Consider the following 17,318-nt stretch of genomic DNA (forward strand, 5'->3'; position numbering starts at 1 on the left):
TAGACGCATTGGTTACAGAACAATTTTTCCAGGAAAGCTCACAGAGCACAGTCTGAAGGTTTTCCAAAGCCTGGTGAAAATCTTTATCTGCCTAGGCTTTTTACTTTGTTATTATGTCAAGACTGTTCGTTGCTTGCTGGTTTCTTTTTTTAAATGATGATGATGATGTAAAACACTCTGAAAGTCTTTGAGCAGTGGAGTAACAATAAATTAGCAGCTAAAAGACTGAATGAATCCCTTGCTTCTGCCATGAATTCTCTATGAGGTTTTATTCAGATCACTTTTCTCTCACAACCATACAAGAGAGATAATTTTATGGAAATCTCTTCCATTTGAAGTCAGACCATCCCCATCCCCATGGAAGACCTGCTACCTACTGTAGACCTAAAAAAAAAAATAAAATCCTGCAGGCATTTTAACTGAATTTTGATTTTATATTTCTAACTGACTTTCTTTATTGTATTTTTGTACATCACTTAAGGGATGGTTGTAGTGAAGCAGTATATAAATTGTTTAAATGAATAATTCTTACAGGACTGTTTTCAGAATTAGCACAATGCATGTAAAGCATTTAAATTTCATAGTACGAGACATATAAATTCTAAATATTATTATGGAAATGTTAATTGTTATAATCAAATAGCCTTTGATCTTTTTCAGAATGAATGGATAACAGGTAAATTCACTCCCCTTAGATCTGGCCATGTTCTCATGTACTGAAAGTCACAGCTGTTAAAGAGGCATATGTATATGAAGCTCAGTAGAAAGGTAATTGTGGCTTTATAATATTTATGTTTGAGATAGTGGATATGAATCCAAACTACTTCAAGTCTTTTCTTGTGGACACCTCTATGGCTCCATAAAACACAAGTAAAAGACAGGGTGGAATGCAATGAAGTGCTAAAGAAACCATTCTGCTGTCACAATGATTTCTCCTTGCACAACAGAACGTTCTCCTGCTCTTCTGCCCCTTACCTCCCCCTAAATCTGTTCTAGGGTATCTCTCAACACTCTAAAGCAGATTTGGGGACAGCATAGGGTGTATGTAAGAGGGTGGAGAGGGGGAAAGACCGGCTGTACAAGCAAAAGAGTTGCTCTTTTCATGCAATTGTCTAGTTGAATTCCACCCACAATATTGAACCCTGGAAGAAGCCTAAGAAATGTTTCCAGGTTCCTTTGCTATATGTACACTTTCAGACACAGAGGAAGGTCCTGAGGTATCAATGATGTATTTTCATATCTTACAAATGGGAATTAGGGCTTTCACAAAAGGTATGTCTTCCAAAAGCAACACAGAAAGCATATTGTATACTAGGTGTAATTTCATCCCTCTGCCAACCAAACAAGCTTGATTAGTCCGCAGTAAATCTATAGATTTTGAAAAGGACAAATAATGTTTCATCGACACAAGCCCTAGTGAGGAAACAGTTGTAGCAGCAGCAGCTACTTTTTAAAGCAGATAAATCATCTTTTAAGAAGTATACCAGCGGGCTGTCTTGGCTTTCGGTCAGTGAAGCATGCATTATTGTACCTGATGCATCTAAAATCCGGCTGACCGACTTTCAAGAAAAGTGGGTTCAGACTGGAGCTCTTTGAACATTAATGTTTCATAAGAAGTTGATGCATAGCAGATACAGGAATTCAGACTATTATGCAGGGCTCAGTAACATGCATGCTTCTTTGGCCAGCAGAGAATTTAAAAGAAAACTCCTACAACTGTCTAAAGTAGGACATGTGTTACAAAGAAGCAGTTGGAAAATGATCCAGTTTCTTCCTCCTTTTGCTGATTCCCTTTGAAAGCAATTAACTCTCAATGGCTAAACATGACCTACTTCACAGTGCATAATCGAAAACTGCAGAGATGGGGGGGGGGAATAACTTTAATGCATTAAAAACACCACATGCATACCTCCTTAAGAATGAATCAAATAACTTGCAATCTACCAGGTATGCAAATCACAGGCATGAGCTGCATTCTGATTTTTCAGTCTGCATTTTCCAGTTCCAGTCTAACAAGGTGGGAAATGAGAGGTTTCTCAGATCACTGGTGGACCACAACTACTTTGACGGAGCACAAGCTGTCAAAAGCTCCCCTGACGTACAAATGTATCCCAAGGATTCCTAATGCTATTTAACATCCCTACCATTAAAGGAATCTACCCTCTCTTTAAAACTCCACAAAATGATTAGATGCTCACTGGTTCTTTCTTAGGGCCCAGGCTCTGCTCTCAAAATCTCACCTTGGAAACAAACTGTTTGGAGCATAGATCATTTCTTTGAGACCAGGCTTGGCATGTAACCAGAACTTTGCTATATCTCATCCCAATCCTAGGCAAACCCATGCAAACTCGGGAGGACGGCATGCTAATGTTATCAGGGTGGTTTTGCTGAATTGCACTCATAATCAAGCCTTGGCAAATAAGCACTTCAAGTCCTGGTTCTGCACAAAGCAGATCATCAGAGACGAATCATGTAGTCCTATTGTTACAAATCTTTCAATCCACACGCAGATTTTTAGAAAATTACTCATTAAAATGATTGAGGCAGTGAATTGTGAATTTAATAAGTAATTAAGCAGTTATGCTTGCTATTTGAAAAAGTGGAATAAACCACTTACAAGCAAATACAGTTTATAATCCACGGACATAAATTATCCTGGGTGCTGTTGGATGCTCTCTGCACCAAGCCTAACTGCTAAAGGCAGAAATTGTACGCACTGCAATCTGCACATACTGTAGCTTTGATGTAAGCCAGTTCCCCGCTAACAAGAAGTGGTACATTCCTTAGAGGAGTAGTAAAAGAAAACAACACGAGAATAGCAACAGTGGATCGAAGCAGTCTGGCTGAGCAGGGTAAGGAAGAAAGCGAAATCAATATATATCAAGCTGTGAAAGCAGGTTGCGTCCTTATATGCATTCCCCTCAGAAATTCAATTAAATCAGAACAATCAGAGGTTATTTTTTTCTTTTGCCCATCAAATTATTTTTAGGCCTACACTCCAAAAATGAAGTGCTTAAAAGGTTTTAATGTTCCACTGGCCATGACTATAGGCCAGAATGATTTTTAAATTGTTATTATTATGGTGCTGCATTAACTTTGAAGCACTACAGTATTTTAAAAGGAAATCTTATAGTGAAATCCTATGGATTTCTACACAGAGGTATGCCCCATTGAATTCAGTTTGGATTTATTCCCAAGCATGAATAGGATTGCAGCCTGAAACTGAGGTAACTAAGATATTCAACTGCATCCAAGAGATATTCCAGGAAATCTGTAAAGCCATCTATGATTGATTTTATTCTGTTTACAGAGCAGCTCAATTTTACACATCCTTAACAGAACTCAAAGTACCAGCTAAGGGCTTGGGAAGAAAACCTGGCGACTCTTTCTGTTTAATGTTTACATCCAAGTACGTATTTGTTCTGAAAAGGTTGAAAAAACATAATTGAAACTCAGTTCCAAGAACTATCCATAACATTGCTTTGAGGGGGTGGGGAAGCAAATAGTAAGCTCTCAATGTATCAAAGTACATTTAGCAAAATCTAGTCACATTTATATCATAACGTTAATGCAATAAGCTAGTAAAATCCACTGCGACAGCAAGCCCTTTTACATCAAATCTAATCTACTGTTGCAAGCTACTATGGCAAAACAAGTCAACTGGAACAAACAGAACTAAAAGGTATTTTCCAGTGATTTCAATGTGGTTTAGTTTAGTTTATGGAGGATTTAGATATACTACAAGATCCTGACTCTACTGAAAACAGTGGCTAAGTTTCAATCAGATGAGGAAAGCCGTTACTTCTCTGTGTAAACAGATCTACAGGGCAATCCTATATATGTCTACTCAGAAGAAAGCTGCTTTGAGTTCAATGATATGATTGCAGCCTTACTGAAAGAGCTTACTGTCATTAATGGAGTGGGTACCCAAATACGTTACTTAACAATAAAAATACGTTACTGGAGGAAATTACAAACAAAAACCCTTAGCTCTTTGGGTAATCAAGTTCTATTCATACTTTCTTCTGAAAAGTCACTCTGAAACAGTTGTCGTGCACAGAAATATCTGCTTTGGACCCATGAATACCAAAAGAGGGAGAAGACAGACACTGAGAAGAGATGTGGGGAATCATGTGTACACCCTGCTCCTAAGCCTGGCTGCATGCTAACCACAGTTAATCACCTCACAATGGAATCCAATAGGAGTGTAGAATCCCAATAGATCCATTCTGGGGGTTGCAGATCAAGTGAGTCACTCAATTTCCCTCACTCCTGCTCAAGACTGTATTAGCTAGATTCACCTGAATTAGCTAGATTTTTTAAACTGATAATCAATCACAGTCAGTCCATAAAAAAGAAGACTTTGGAGTCATCTTGCCCAAGAACGGCAACTAGACATTCTGTTTTGGCAACTGGGACCTTGGTTTAAGGAGCCATTTGATGCCTAGCTTTATATATATAATGCCTGCTCATGGCTTCATGTGGAGAATTACTCAAAGACACTGCAGGATTCTTTTTTACCTTCACTGAAGAAGCAGCGTAGAGCATATCCTCAAGTGTAAAATGGCAACATCGGTTCAAGTACTCCTGACAAAATTCCTGTATCAGTTGCAGATTATACAAGCTGTCAGCCAGTGACATGGTTTCTTTAAAACATATATCTATAAAACAAAGAAAAATATGATTTAGGCATTTTATGAAAACTGACCCAACATCCACCACTACCCCCATCTCTTTTGCTCATGGCAAAATAAGATTACCCATTTGTTCTTAGGTGTGTTCAGAACAAAATGGAAATCTCTTCATTTCAAAGAGATTTATGTTTGCTGCTAATGCATTTATGAATTATACAGGTTTTATTAGACCAGTGGTTGTTGTGGTGTGTGTGTGTGTGTGTGTGTGTGTGTGTGCGCAGAATAGTTGCACAGGACAAATACTTAGCATTTCTTCATATTTCATCTTAATATCTTCACACTGGTGTTTACCCATCAAATTTGGAAATAGAAACCAATTTCAAACTATGGCTTTCAAATCAAGTTTGGAGCATAGACATTAGCCACAGACAATCAATTCTGACATCATGGGAAGTACTAAAGTTACAAACTGAAACTGCTCAATAGGTGAAGTGGCTCATTCACATTCTCCTGAACTGGTCTGGAGCAGAGATGGAGGACCTGTAGACTTTAGTTATGAATATACTCCAACTCCTATCAGCCCCAGCCAGCATGACCAATTGTGATGATGGGGACTGTAGTCCAAAAACATGCAGAGAGCTACAGGTTCCCCATCCCTAGGTAAAAGTGATAAACATTGAACTTAAAAGCTGTTTGCTCACACAAACATTTGGAGTAAGCCTTTAGATACAAAGGGCAGGTACTACTAATGACACTTGGATTCTGGTTCAATACTAATGATAAATATTAAAATTAGCATATAATACAGTACTTTTCCAAAGCATTCAGGGTTCTTTATGTACACTCTCACAGAATTAATTAGATTTGAACCAAGAGCTTTTTGGCTCACCTTTCCTGCCTGCTGGCTGTGCGAGCTGAAGGGCCAGTGTGCCTCGCATAGCTGATGACTGGGGAAGCGGCAGCTGCTGCTGCTCTAACCTGCATGTCAGCTGTTAGGCAGGAGGCCTCAACAAAGGCTCGCTGCACCTCTAGCTCATTAGGAGATCCTCCCAGAGCCTGAAGAGAATGTCCTCTTCGGGTTCTGGGGAGGGTCCCCTCATGAGACAAGAGGACTCTCCAGGCACTCCTCATTTCCGGAATCCACTTCCAGGATCCCGGCACTGCACCTGTGCGCAGTTGCACACAAACAGAGTTTGCGTAAATGGGAAATTGCCTGTATTAGTATATTCCATGATATATAGAAGACCTTGCAATTTGTGCTCCTTGATTCCACACAATGTGTAATCAGTCAACAGGTGAGTTGTTTATGAAAACACCTTTATAACACCATTTTCTTTTCTTTTCTTTTAATGGTTATTTAGGATTAACTAGGATGAGCAACTATAAAATCACTAACTGGGCTGTTACTAATGTGGTTATTATTTCAACCCATCAGTGTAACACACTGCACGTATTTCATGAATAGATACCCATGCTGGTTTAAATAAATACATAACATTATTTTGGGTGCTTATACCCTTCCAAAAAGTTCACAGGGTAGATTGCAAAACCATAATACAGTTAACAAGCAGAGGTATCATTAAGAAGAAATATTCTTACCCTCCAATCTGACTATATCTGGGCAGTAAAAGTGGATCAGGGCAGCTAAAGCACAACCATCTGTGCCATCCTTCAGCAGATTTTCCACCAATGGGATACAGGGCAGCTGCTTAAGTAGGGTTTGTTCCTTCCTGTAACGAGCCTGTCATGCAAAAATGAAATAAAATAGACATGCCCAGAAACATATGTGAAAACAGATTGTACTGCAGATGCTGTAACCAATTAGCAAAAAAAGAGGGGTAGTTCCAACCCAGACATAGTTATATTATTTTATATAGATTTAGCATTTATAAGCAAAATATAGATTCATTTTAAAGGAAAAACCAATGCCAATTCCATTCAGAGCAATGCCAGTTGCACACATATGGCATTTCAATCAATATGGAACAGTTCACATAGTACTTAGAAAAGGAATGTCCAGCTTCAGTAGAATAATGCAATGGGAAACATAGAACGACAAAGATAAGGCACAAATCCTACTCATCTGAAACCCAAATCTGTACATAGCTGTTTCAATAAAACTGTGTTAACTAACAACTATAGTCTTTACAGAGGTCTTAAAAAAGGGAAGTCATTCACACAACATAAAAGAGAAATGAGTTTGCAAACAAACAAACCTATTATTACAGTCATGTAAAACCTGGGGTAAAAAAACACAAATACCAAACAAAGCCCTTTGATTTCCACATTGCAGTTATTTTACGTACACAGATGCAAACACGTACAAATCACGATGCACAGCATACTGTTCCCATATAATCTACCTCTGCTGCCCTTTTGGACAGAAATCTACCAAACTGTTGAAAGAGGCACGAGAGCAATGAACGACTGGACCAGCATGGCATGGGCAGAGCCATTCATACAAAATTAAACTGTTGTATCAAAGTGAAGCAGTTGGGCAAACTTACAGGAACCAGTTTCCAAAACCATTTGGAAGGAGACTTCAGATGAAGCAGCAGGAAAAAGAAGGGAAAGCAAAGAGCAAAGGAAAGATGAACATTTTGATCAGAGTTTACAATTTAATTCCTTCAAGACATTCTCTTCAAACATTCTAATTTTTGCACAAAAGGAATGATCCATAATTGCACTGTGTGAACACTCCCAGTGCTTTCATTAATTGTAAAAGTGGTTAATAAAAGGACTCCTGTGAAAATAATGACTTGGTTTTTGTACTTTTCAGCATGTTTTAGCAGAACAATTATCACTTAGTGAAAAAAAGGAATCCATAAAATGGTCCTTTTATCCATAAGAAAAGCAGCACTGTTACATCTAATCCATTTTTCTACCTAGGTAATTAATTCAGTATTAGAATTCATGACATCGGATTATCAAAGAAGCAGCAACACATGAACCAAAGGATTACATAGCAGTATTCCTAAATGTGCCTATTTATTGTGGTCAGAAATTGCTATGATAAAATATCCAATGCCATTTAGTAACATGATTAAAGTGTAAGATTTTAAACTTTTTTTAAAAAAAGAACATAGTTTTGCTCTGGACTATGTTCGTAGTGACAAAAAACATAATAAAAGCATTCTGGGCAACAATACAAGTCGTGGAAAGCAGCCGTAATATGAGGTAGGTGTTAATTGGTGAGAATAGTAAATCTATAAGAAGAAGACCATGATCCAGAAAGATGTATGAACAGTATGTGTGGAAGTGTGTGAAATTTTCTGAGTATTTTAATCCCAGAATTTGCTGCTCTGAGACTCCCATGTCTCTTGAAAAGCAATTTAGGGAACTGGCACAAAAGATTCTTAACTGAGAAATTCTCCTTATGCGTTCAGGCTATCTTCTTTCTTAAAGTAACCCTTTAGACAAATAGTTTTAAACTTCTTTTCGCTCTTAAAATGAGAAGCATGAGGGTTCTACGGAGGAAGTTTCTGAGAGAAAAACAGGTATCAAGAGAAATCTGGTTGCATGGATGAGTGAAGTATGTGAGCATCTTCGGATCGTGGCCAAAAGAAGCCCATAAATCAGGTGTGGGGAACCTTCGGACCTCCAGATATGGCTGAAATACAACTCCTATTACCCCAGGTCATTGGACATGTTTGTGCAGGCTGGTGGAAGGTGTTGTTCAGCAAGCTGTGGAGGGCTGAAGGTTCCCCACAACTGACATAAGTGATGTTGAAGTTCATTGGATCAAAAGATTGTGCTGGTGGGGAATGCCAGCCCCCCCCAATAACAAGAATATGTGGGTGTTTTGCTTTTAAAAGTACATTCAACTGAAGATTCCATATTGTGTTCCTGCAGAAGATAATTGGAATTGGTTCATAGGCTTTGATATTTTTAGCTAGAGGCCTTTTTTGATACATAAACTGAAATGTACAATTTCTGTAAATGTTCCTGCAAAAGGTGTCACTGCAAGATTTACACACACACACACACACACACACACACACAAAATACGATATTCACACATGTTTCTGAGCAACAAACATTTGCACTGTGCCAGATACAGGTTTTGCATCGCACTTGGGCAAGACAACCCCATTCCCTGAGAAGGTCCACATCCTCCTCACCATGGCTGCCTATTCCCTTCTCCACTCCCTATGAGCCCATTCTGAAGAATTGCCTTGATGTAGAATAAGGCAAGTAGAGGATGCTGCTGTGTCTCCTCACTTTCACTGCAGCTCAGCAGCTTGATGCATCTATAGGCAAGGGTGCCTAGTTCATTCTTTGCTTGGTGCAACAGTTGTGGCCCTTCTGAGATAAGGAGTTGCCTACCATGGACTAATACGATATATTCTGCATGTGGTGCTTTGGAAGAGTGTGTGTAGGCAACAGTACAGTAGTTGAGCTCTTAACTGGTGCCAATAGATCGTAAGAGGCTAATCAGAAATGTGCAGTTTGGGTTAATGTTAAGTTTCCAACCCAATTCAAAGTGGTGGCTTTGAGCTTTAAGCTCTGCAAAGTCTTGGCTATAATATTTGAAGAAATACCTCCTCCATGCTGTGCCCTGCCCCATCATGGCTTTGAGTGCCCTCCTCACCATCTGAAATGTGGCAAGATGCCACCTAAACTGGACATTCTTGGTGATAGCACTCTTTGCTGTAGCTATCCCTACCCAAGGAGATCTACCTAGCTGACTCCCTTTTATCTTTAGGAAGACTTCCTGTCAAATATGACCTACTTATTATATGTTAGAAAATAAATTGTAAGTGTATTTTACTTCACTGGACTGCTAAAATAACTGCATGTTACCTTTCCCTTACGGGTAGGATGATTCCAAATGAACTAAACGGACATTATTATAAACCAAATTTACACAAGATTTAACTTGGCTCCATCTCCCACTTTGTCATTTTTAAGCTCATTTAATACAACACCACTGTGAAATTGATTTTAAGATGACAAAACTATTATTAAAGCTTCCTTGATATTATCCTGGGATTACATTGCTGTAATGAAGTTGCTTGAAACTGATAACCTTGCAGACAAATTAGTGCAGCTTTCTGCATGAATAAGAGTAGCATTAGCACAAACCATCACTTCAGTAGCTAATGGCAACAACCAAACCAATAGCTTAATTAGGCTTCCAACTTTAAAAATATGAATGTTCCATTATATGAAAGATAAAGGGAGGAGGAAGCACAACTTCCACAAGTCCCCAACCATTGGCTGTGCTGGCTGCCTCCAACAACTGCAGAAATCAGCTCTGCAGTCATTTCCTATTTGGGCAGAGAGGGACGAAAAATTACAAATCCAAGTGAAGGTTAAAGCCACGACAAGGTCCTCCAATCACAGTATCACAGTGTATGGGGGGGACGGGGAGGTATAAATCTATGAACTGGTGTGACTTAACACACTAGTGTTTCTTAACCTGACCCAGTTCTGAGTCAGTTAATTACAGTCTCCAGTGAAGCAAATAATTTAGCTCCCCCTACACAATGAAAACAAACTGGGAACAGGGGGAGGACAGGGCAAAAGAAGGGAGACCAAAGTCATCAGAAGTGACAGCTGCAATTATGTGCCTATGTCAGCAACTTTAGGAAAACTGGTGCAGAAACCTAATGTGATGGCTGCACAGCTGTGAGTGGCACAGTTTAGGAGAGAGCAAGGAAGGGCAGCACACATCCTCTTGAGATGGAGGAATCCTTGGATCCCAAGAGAAGACCACATTTGAAGACTGCAAATATGACGAATCAAAGGACTGACATGGGTGATGCCAGGGTTTGCCACAAAGTGTAACTCATCATGCACAACTCCTTAAGCATCCACATATGTGCTAGGGAACCCCTGATTCAATCAAGAACCCGGGTGCTATGACTGACTCTCTGTCATCCAAAAGTACTATGAGAAATGCTGGTGTAACAAGCCACTATCATATCTGATGTGTAAGCTATGATGCACCCCAAGTGAAATAAGGGGAAATTTATAAACTCTTTAGATTACTGTACTTGGTAATTTAGCTCTGGTGAAAGAGTTTAGCATCATTTAAATACTTGAGTTTAAAAAAACCACAAACACTTAAAGATACAATTCTATGTGGAAAGAGAAGTCACCACACTCTTTTATATTTCATATAAAAGCCATTTTAATTAATAGGGGCAGCTACAGAACCCAAACGGTTACAGCTTATGGGTTCTGATTGCATGCAATTCCCTTTAGCTTCCCTATTCCTACAACAATTCATTTCACTTCTTTCATTAGTTTGAAAGAGAACTTGTCCAAGAGTAATAATCTAGGGCAATCGAAAAGCAGGTATGGCAAGGAAATCTCTACCTTCAGCACAATCTTTAATAATAAACGTATAACTTTATCTATTTTGTGTAAATATACAAACTCCTCTAGCACCTTAGTTAGAAGCTTACAGCTTTAATGTGTAATAGTCTTTCTAAGAAAGAGCTTACTTCAAATGGAATTGTTGGCTGCCCACTCTCCACCTTAGAGCAGATTTATGCCACAAGGTGCCATAGGAAGGCACTGGACATAGTAAAAGATCCATCGCATCCTGGTCACTGTCTCTTCGAGCTCCTGCCGTCGGGACGGAGATACAGGACGATGAAGACAAGAACGAGCCGTCTTAAGAACAGCTTCTTCTCCAGAGCGATCTCGGCCCTGAATGGGAAGCCTGGACTTTGAAAGTCATCTCATCTTCCTTGCTGTATTATACTGTATTGTTTTAATTAGTGTTTTTATAGTTGTTTTGATTTTGTGTGGAGTGCCCTACCTGGGTGGATGGAGCAGCCAAGTAATTTCGTTGTCCCCAAGAGGGGGCAATGACAATAAAGATATTATTATTATTATTATTATTATTATTATTATTATTATTATTATTATTATTATTATTATTATTTTAAATGCATCTTTAAATTAAACGTAAACATTTTTAATGCAAATAAATAATGCAAATAGCAACTGTTGAGGGGTGGAGTTGGAAAACTGATATTGCAACAGGCGGGGAAGGACAGTTTAACACTTTCCTCCTCTGCCATGGTCATGATGGAAGTTGTTCCTTTGAAGCTATTTGTATTGAAAGAAAATGTCCCATTGAAAAACTGGTTGTTCAGAGTAATTTAAAAATGAAAGTTCTCTATGGGAGGAAGCCACAGAAAACACTAAGCCCAAACCGAGGATCAGCCCCACCAATATTTCCTGAAGGGCATATATGACTCCTGTTCACAGAGGACAGCCTCTGTTCTCATTAGCACACTATCACAAAGGCCTAATTACATTAGGTTTTAGGGCTGGGCTGAAAGTTGGGCTGTGCAGAGGGTGGCCACTCTCGATATGCTACATTCTGCTCTCATTAGGGCAACATTTTGAGCTGAATCCATAGCACACACAGAGCAAAGGGTTTTTTGTCTACCCCTACATTGTTTTCAGTAACAGTGTTTTGTGGTTCCTTTGTACCAAATGCAAAATTTCTGCTCAGTTTCCCAGAATTTCCCCTGACATCACCAAAACGGAGCCAGGTAAGCAAAATAAGTCTAAATGAAACTCTGATGTTTTAAGTCTCTTTGAATAGTAATTTTACAGCTGTTGGGAAATATATTTCAAAAAGGAAAGTTGGTTGCAGCTGTACTGGGATGTTTGTTATGCCTGTGCATTTCTTAGACATACCTTTTGACCTCCTGGAGTTTCCACACTATGATGTTCTTTTAGTTTTTGCTCCTGCTCCATTATGTCTTTTAGGTGTTCATTTACCTAAAATGACAAAAAAAAGGCCTTCAATGAATTTTGCACTCCCCCTGAAATGAAAAGGACAACTAATTTAATACTTTTTGCATGTAAAAAAGACATATTGATATAATTTCATTATGTAATGAATCATTAATATTTTCAAGTTTGATTTATTATTATTATTATTTACAGTATACCGCCCTTCATCTGAAGATCACAGGGCAGTTTACAATATAAAAACACAAAATAAATACCATAATAACTAACAATAACAATAACCCCCCACATAATCCTCTTAGGAAAACAAATATCCTATGTTATATGAAGAGTGTATTTGTAGTATGTCTTACCTTATTTATCCAGAACATGACAGCATCTTCTATGTCATAGGGCAGATCCGTAGCTTGGAAGAAGGAAGAATACTGTTGCACACACGCAATCACCTTCTCAACACTGATCATTTCAACTGTATACGCCATCATAAGGGTGTCAATCATTGCCAAATGAGCACTCTGCAAAGAGATGTTGTCACAGGTATTTTGAGACTACTTGTCTACAAAAATTAAACCACTGCTCCCCCCCCCTTTAAGCAGATGTGTATCTGAAGGATGCCATTCGCTTAAGACAGAAAAGTATTATTTTTTGCAAGGTGAATGGTCTTAAAATATATTTTAATCAACTGGAAGCACATCTAAAAGCACAAAGATAAAAGACCGTAAGATCTCCCTCAAATAATTTAGCAAAGTGTGCCAATATGAAACTCTTTCCAGCAGCTACCTATGGAAGAGGCTCTTTAGGAACATTGGTACCAATTGGTATTGAGCATTAAAATAGCACTTTGAGCATCCTAAGTTCTCAACAGTCATCTGAACAACTCTTTTAAGTATTACATCCTTTAAATGATGTAGTTGTGGGTGAGTGCTGGGTTAGGACTGGGCCAGACCAGACTGGACCACTCAACCACAAACCTCACTGTTTGACTTTGAGACGGTTCCTATCCACACATGAGCTTCTCCTGCAGAGATGTTTTATCCACAGAACTAGCAGGCGCAACAGCCATTGCATCTATTCTAGCAACCCTAAGGATTCCTGGGCCCAAACAAATGTGGTGTTGCAAGCAGGTCCCCATGCAGAGGCCTACCTAGGGGTTCTTTACCCTTGCTTCTTGCCTTGACCTCGCTTCAAGTACATGGATTGCGTAAAATGTAGTAATTTCTAATGTGGCTATGGCAGTAAAGTGATGAGGGGGGGTGAGGCAGCTCCTTGCCAAGGGCACAAGGGACCCTAAGCATGCCTCTGTCCCTGTGCAACTTGCTTCCTGAGACCAATTCACAAAGACATCATTATGTCTCCGCCATGCCAGTCCAACAGGACTGTCGATTTCTTAGCCCATTTAGAAGAGGGACATGGAACCTGAGACATTTCAGTTGTTCACAACTTCCATGCTCCCCAACCTCTGGCAATGCTGTAATGGGGGGGGGGGTCCCCACAACATCTGGAGGGCCACAGACTCCCCCACTCTGATTTAGATATTCAATTTGTACAATCTTGTTTCCACACAGCTTCTTTGGAGACCTGTGGATTGACTAAGTCAGAGCAAAAGGAGGGGATGCAACCCTCTGCTCAACCTTTTCTCCCACCATGAATTATTGCAGGTTTCCACTTTAAAATATTTAATGCAAAAGGTTTTGTTTTTTTAAAGAAACAAACACAAAGCTGCAATTGGATCGTCTGTAGTTAGGCTTGACTTGATCTGCCAAATAATCTCCAAAATCTCCTGTAATTACTGCTTACTTTGTGCGAATTCCAGAAGCTTCAGCCATGCTGGAGATTTAGGTCTGCATGGTAAGAAGCTTATTGAGTCTTGAAGTACAATTATTCTCAAGCACCATAGCTAATGCTTCCTCTGTTTGCCGCATGCTATTTGGGAATTAAATCACTTTGCAGAGAAGAATCTTGTTCAAACATTCATTCACACAATCTTTGTCACAGTACACATAGGGTAAAGGTTTGCCAGGTCTTCTCTGCAGTACACATGGTAAAGGTACACTTACATTAAAAGGTGTTAACAAATTAGCTCTGAAGGCTTTATTTCAAAACAAGACAATACTCATTTGAGTCAAGGCAATCCAAATTCAACTACCGTAATTTTCGCCCCATAGGACACACTTATTCCCCTCCAAAAATGAAGCGGAAATGTGTGTGCGTCCTATGGGGCGAATGCAGGCTTTCGCTGAAGCCTGGAGAGCGAGAGGGGTCGGTGCGCACTGACCTCTCTCGCTCTTCAGGCTTCGCGCAGCTCTCCGCAAGGCGCGGGAGGCCGGTGCAGAGCTCCTGCGGCTTGCGGAGAGTTGCCTGTTCTGGAGGCTGGGGTAGGGGGAAACTCGCCTGGGGGAAAATAATTCCCCCCCCCTTTATTTCCCCCCAAAAAAACTAGGTGCACCTTATGGGACGATGCGTCCTACAGGGCGAAAAATACGGTGTATAGGACTTATACTATGATCTGCAAGTTACCATTAACTAGATATTTTAACTGAGCATCACCACCATAACATTTTTTAAAAAATGGTTGTTTCTATAATTTCAGAGCAGATTATGTCTGATATTTAAATATATTTTTGTAAAAGTTTTTTGCAACTACAGCATTCTTTACAAGCTACTTAAAATTCAGGTATCTGAAATTACATTTTTGTTTATATTTCTCTTTATATTGTTTTATCTAAAACAACATTCCTACAGATATTAATATGTAAATAACAGAGGGGGGAAACATTCCTCAAGAAGTGTAGAAGAATGCAAGTACAGTCGTACCTTGGAAGTTGAACAGAAGTCCGTTCCGACTTCTAAAATGTTCGGAAACCAAAGCACGGTTTCTGATTGGCAGCAGGAAGCTCCTGCAGCCAATCAGAAGCCATGGAAGCCTCTTCGGACATTCAGCTTCCAAAAATAGTTCACAAACCATAACAGTCACTTCCAGGTTTGCAGTGTCCGGCAGCCAAAACATTGGATAACTAAGCTGTTAGAAAAACAAGGTACGACTGCACATATTACACACATCGCTTTATTGCGGTCCATTGATCCAGAATACACAGTACAACAATAGTATATATCAACAGTTACTAAGGTGTAAGATTGGCCTTGCTAGCCAACAGCGGAACTTTAGTTTCTTGTCCTTTTGGCTAAGATCAAGTGCAGTACATATTACAACTACAACATAAAATAATGGAAGTATATGGTCACAGGAGAGCCTAGCCTCATAGGAGGAAAAGATCTAACCACACAACACTCTAACTGTTGTTGAGACTGGAGCCTGCAAAGGATGCCGAATCTGAAGCTTAAAGGGTTTTTAATCAGTGATGTAGCCTATATAACTCCAAGTTTTGCCTAACAGGTGGGAACCATGACAGGCGTGGCTAATCTGCAGTACTCCAAATATAGTTCGGTTCCTAATTTGCATCAGCCCCAGATGGCACAGCCCATGATCAGAGATGATGGGAGCTGGAATTCCACTACATCTGAAGAGCCACAGGTTAGCCACCACTGAACTATGGAGTAAAAAACCAAGTGGCTTACTGCATAGCAACAAGCTGCAGGGGTAATGCAGTAAGACCTCCCACTGATGGGGATTCTGGTGCTGCTCCTCTTTCTTGCCAGAAACCTGTGTCTCTTCCAGCCTCGACTCTAGTAGTGGGTGGTGTGGTAGGGCACTTGGTGAGATGCTCACTTGACCTCTGGGCTGGTTGCATTCCTGCTGTTTACAAGAAGTGGAGGTACAAGGCACAACTGAGGTCCGCACAGTACAAATGTGCCAACAACTGGTCATATGTTAACTTAGCATGAGGCAAGTAACCACTTGGTTAGGTTTTTTTTGCTAGCATTCTCCTCACCACCTGGCAGTAACATCTTGCTATGCTTTTCCATCTGATCAGAAATCCAGGAGAGTTAAGGTGTGGCTACTTGCCTTATTAACTGCTTTCTCCCCAGAATAAACCCAGGCACACCCAAGAAAGAAAAAGAAGAGAGAATACACATAATATTTCTAAATACTTTCGGGGGGGGGGATTGCACTGCAAAATCGTGTGAGATCATGGCAACCAAAATGGCTGTCGTGCTCTCACGATAAAAAAAATGGGATGTCCTGGTCTGGGACACTTGCAAGGTATGCAATCCCCTCCCCTGCCCTTTCCTGTATTTTGCCAGACCAAAGGTGGCAACCCTACTCAGACGGTTGTTGTGAGGATAAAATGGGGAGGGGAAGAACCATGCATGTGACCATGAGATCTCTGCAGGAAAAGTGGGGTATAAATGTAATGTATGAATCATAATAAATGTTAGTTGCAGAAAAATCTTGCATGCGTACACATTAAATTATCAAATGAAAGAGCTATGGGGATAAATGCCTATGCATCTGTTTTCTTGCACAAGATTGCCTTTAGGGAACATTTGTTCTTGAAGGTCAATATAAAGATAAAGCATAAGTAGTCTGGATAATGCTGTAGCTGGCATTATGTGAGTGCCACTTGCGTTTCATCTTCACAAAAGACGAAGAACGTATTTTACAGCATTATGTGGGCCACCCTCAATTTTTAAAGACTGAACTAGTGAGTGGGGATATTTGTACTACAAAGGGGCTTATTATGGTCAGTTGAGTCCAAGTGGGTGATATCCCAAGTTACCAAATCATTCAAGCTTCATAAACAGAAAACCTTCCTAATAAAGTAACCAATTTGGCAATTATTTCTATCAGTCAATTAAATATTTCCCCTCCCCATACCACCACCAGGAAACCAAACAACAATAAGCATGAAGTAACACACTGAAAAATGTGGTGTTCTATAATCAACAATAAAAACCCAAAGAGTCAAATTCCACTCTTGCAAAAGATTAATTGCAGAACTTGCATGTTGACAGATTCACAGGAATTCCATTCAGCAAGAAGGGTAATTACACTATTATTTA

General features: G+C 39.7%; 1 protein-coding gene across 3 annotated transcripts in view; it reads right to left on the reverse strand.

The window, feature by feature from the left end:
- Positions 1–17,318, reverse strand: part of CAMSAP2 (calmodulin regulated spectrin associated protein family member 2) — a 183,358-nt gene that overhangs the window by 23,630 nt on the left and 142,410 nt on the right. For 2 of the 3 annotated variants that reach the window (XM_083506715.1, XM_083506714.1), the window contains 4 exons: positions 12,710–12,871; positions 12,300–12,383; positions 6,234–6,375; positions 4,522–4,661 (listed from right to left, as the gene is read on the reverse strand). In XM_083506715.1, coding sequence (XP_083362841.1) covers positions 4,522–4,661; positions 6,234–6,375; positions 12,300–12,383; positions 12,710–12,871 — 528 coding nt within the window. Of the gene's footprint in view, positions 1–4,521; positions 4,662–6,233; positions 6,376–7,141; positions 7,175–12,299; positions 12,384–12,709; positions 12,872–17,318 lie in introns of all 3 variants that reach the window. The other variant, XM_083506713.1, reaches the window with a different exon arrangement.

This window comes from Podarcis liolepis (genome assembly GCF_965112155.1).
Source record: "Podarcis liolepis genome assembly, chromosome: 6".
Taxonomy (NCBI): domain Eukaryota; kingdom Metazoa; phylum Chordata; class Lepidosauria; order Squamata; family Lacertidae; genus Podarcis; species Podarcis liolepis.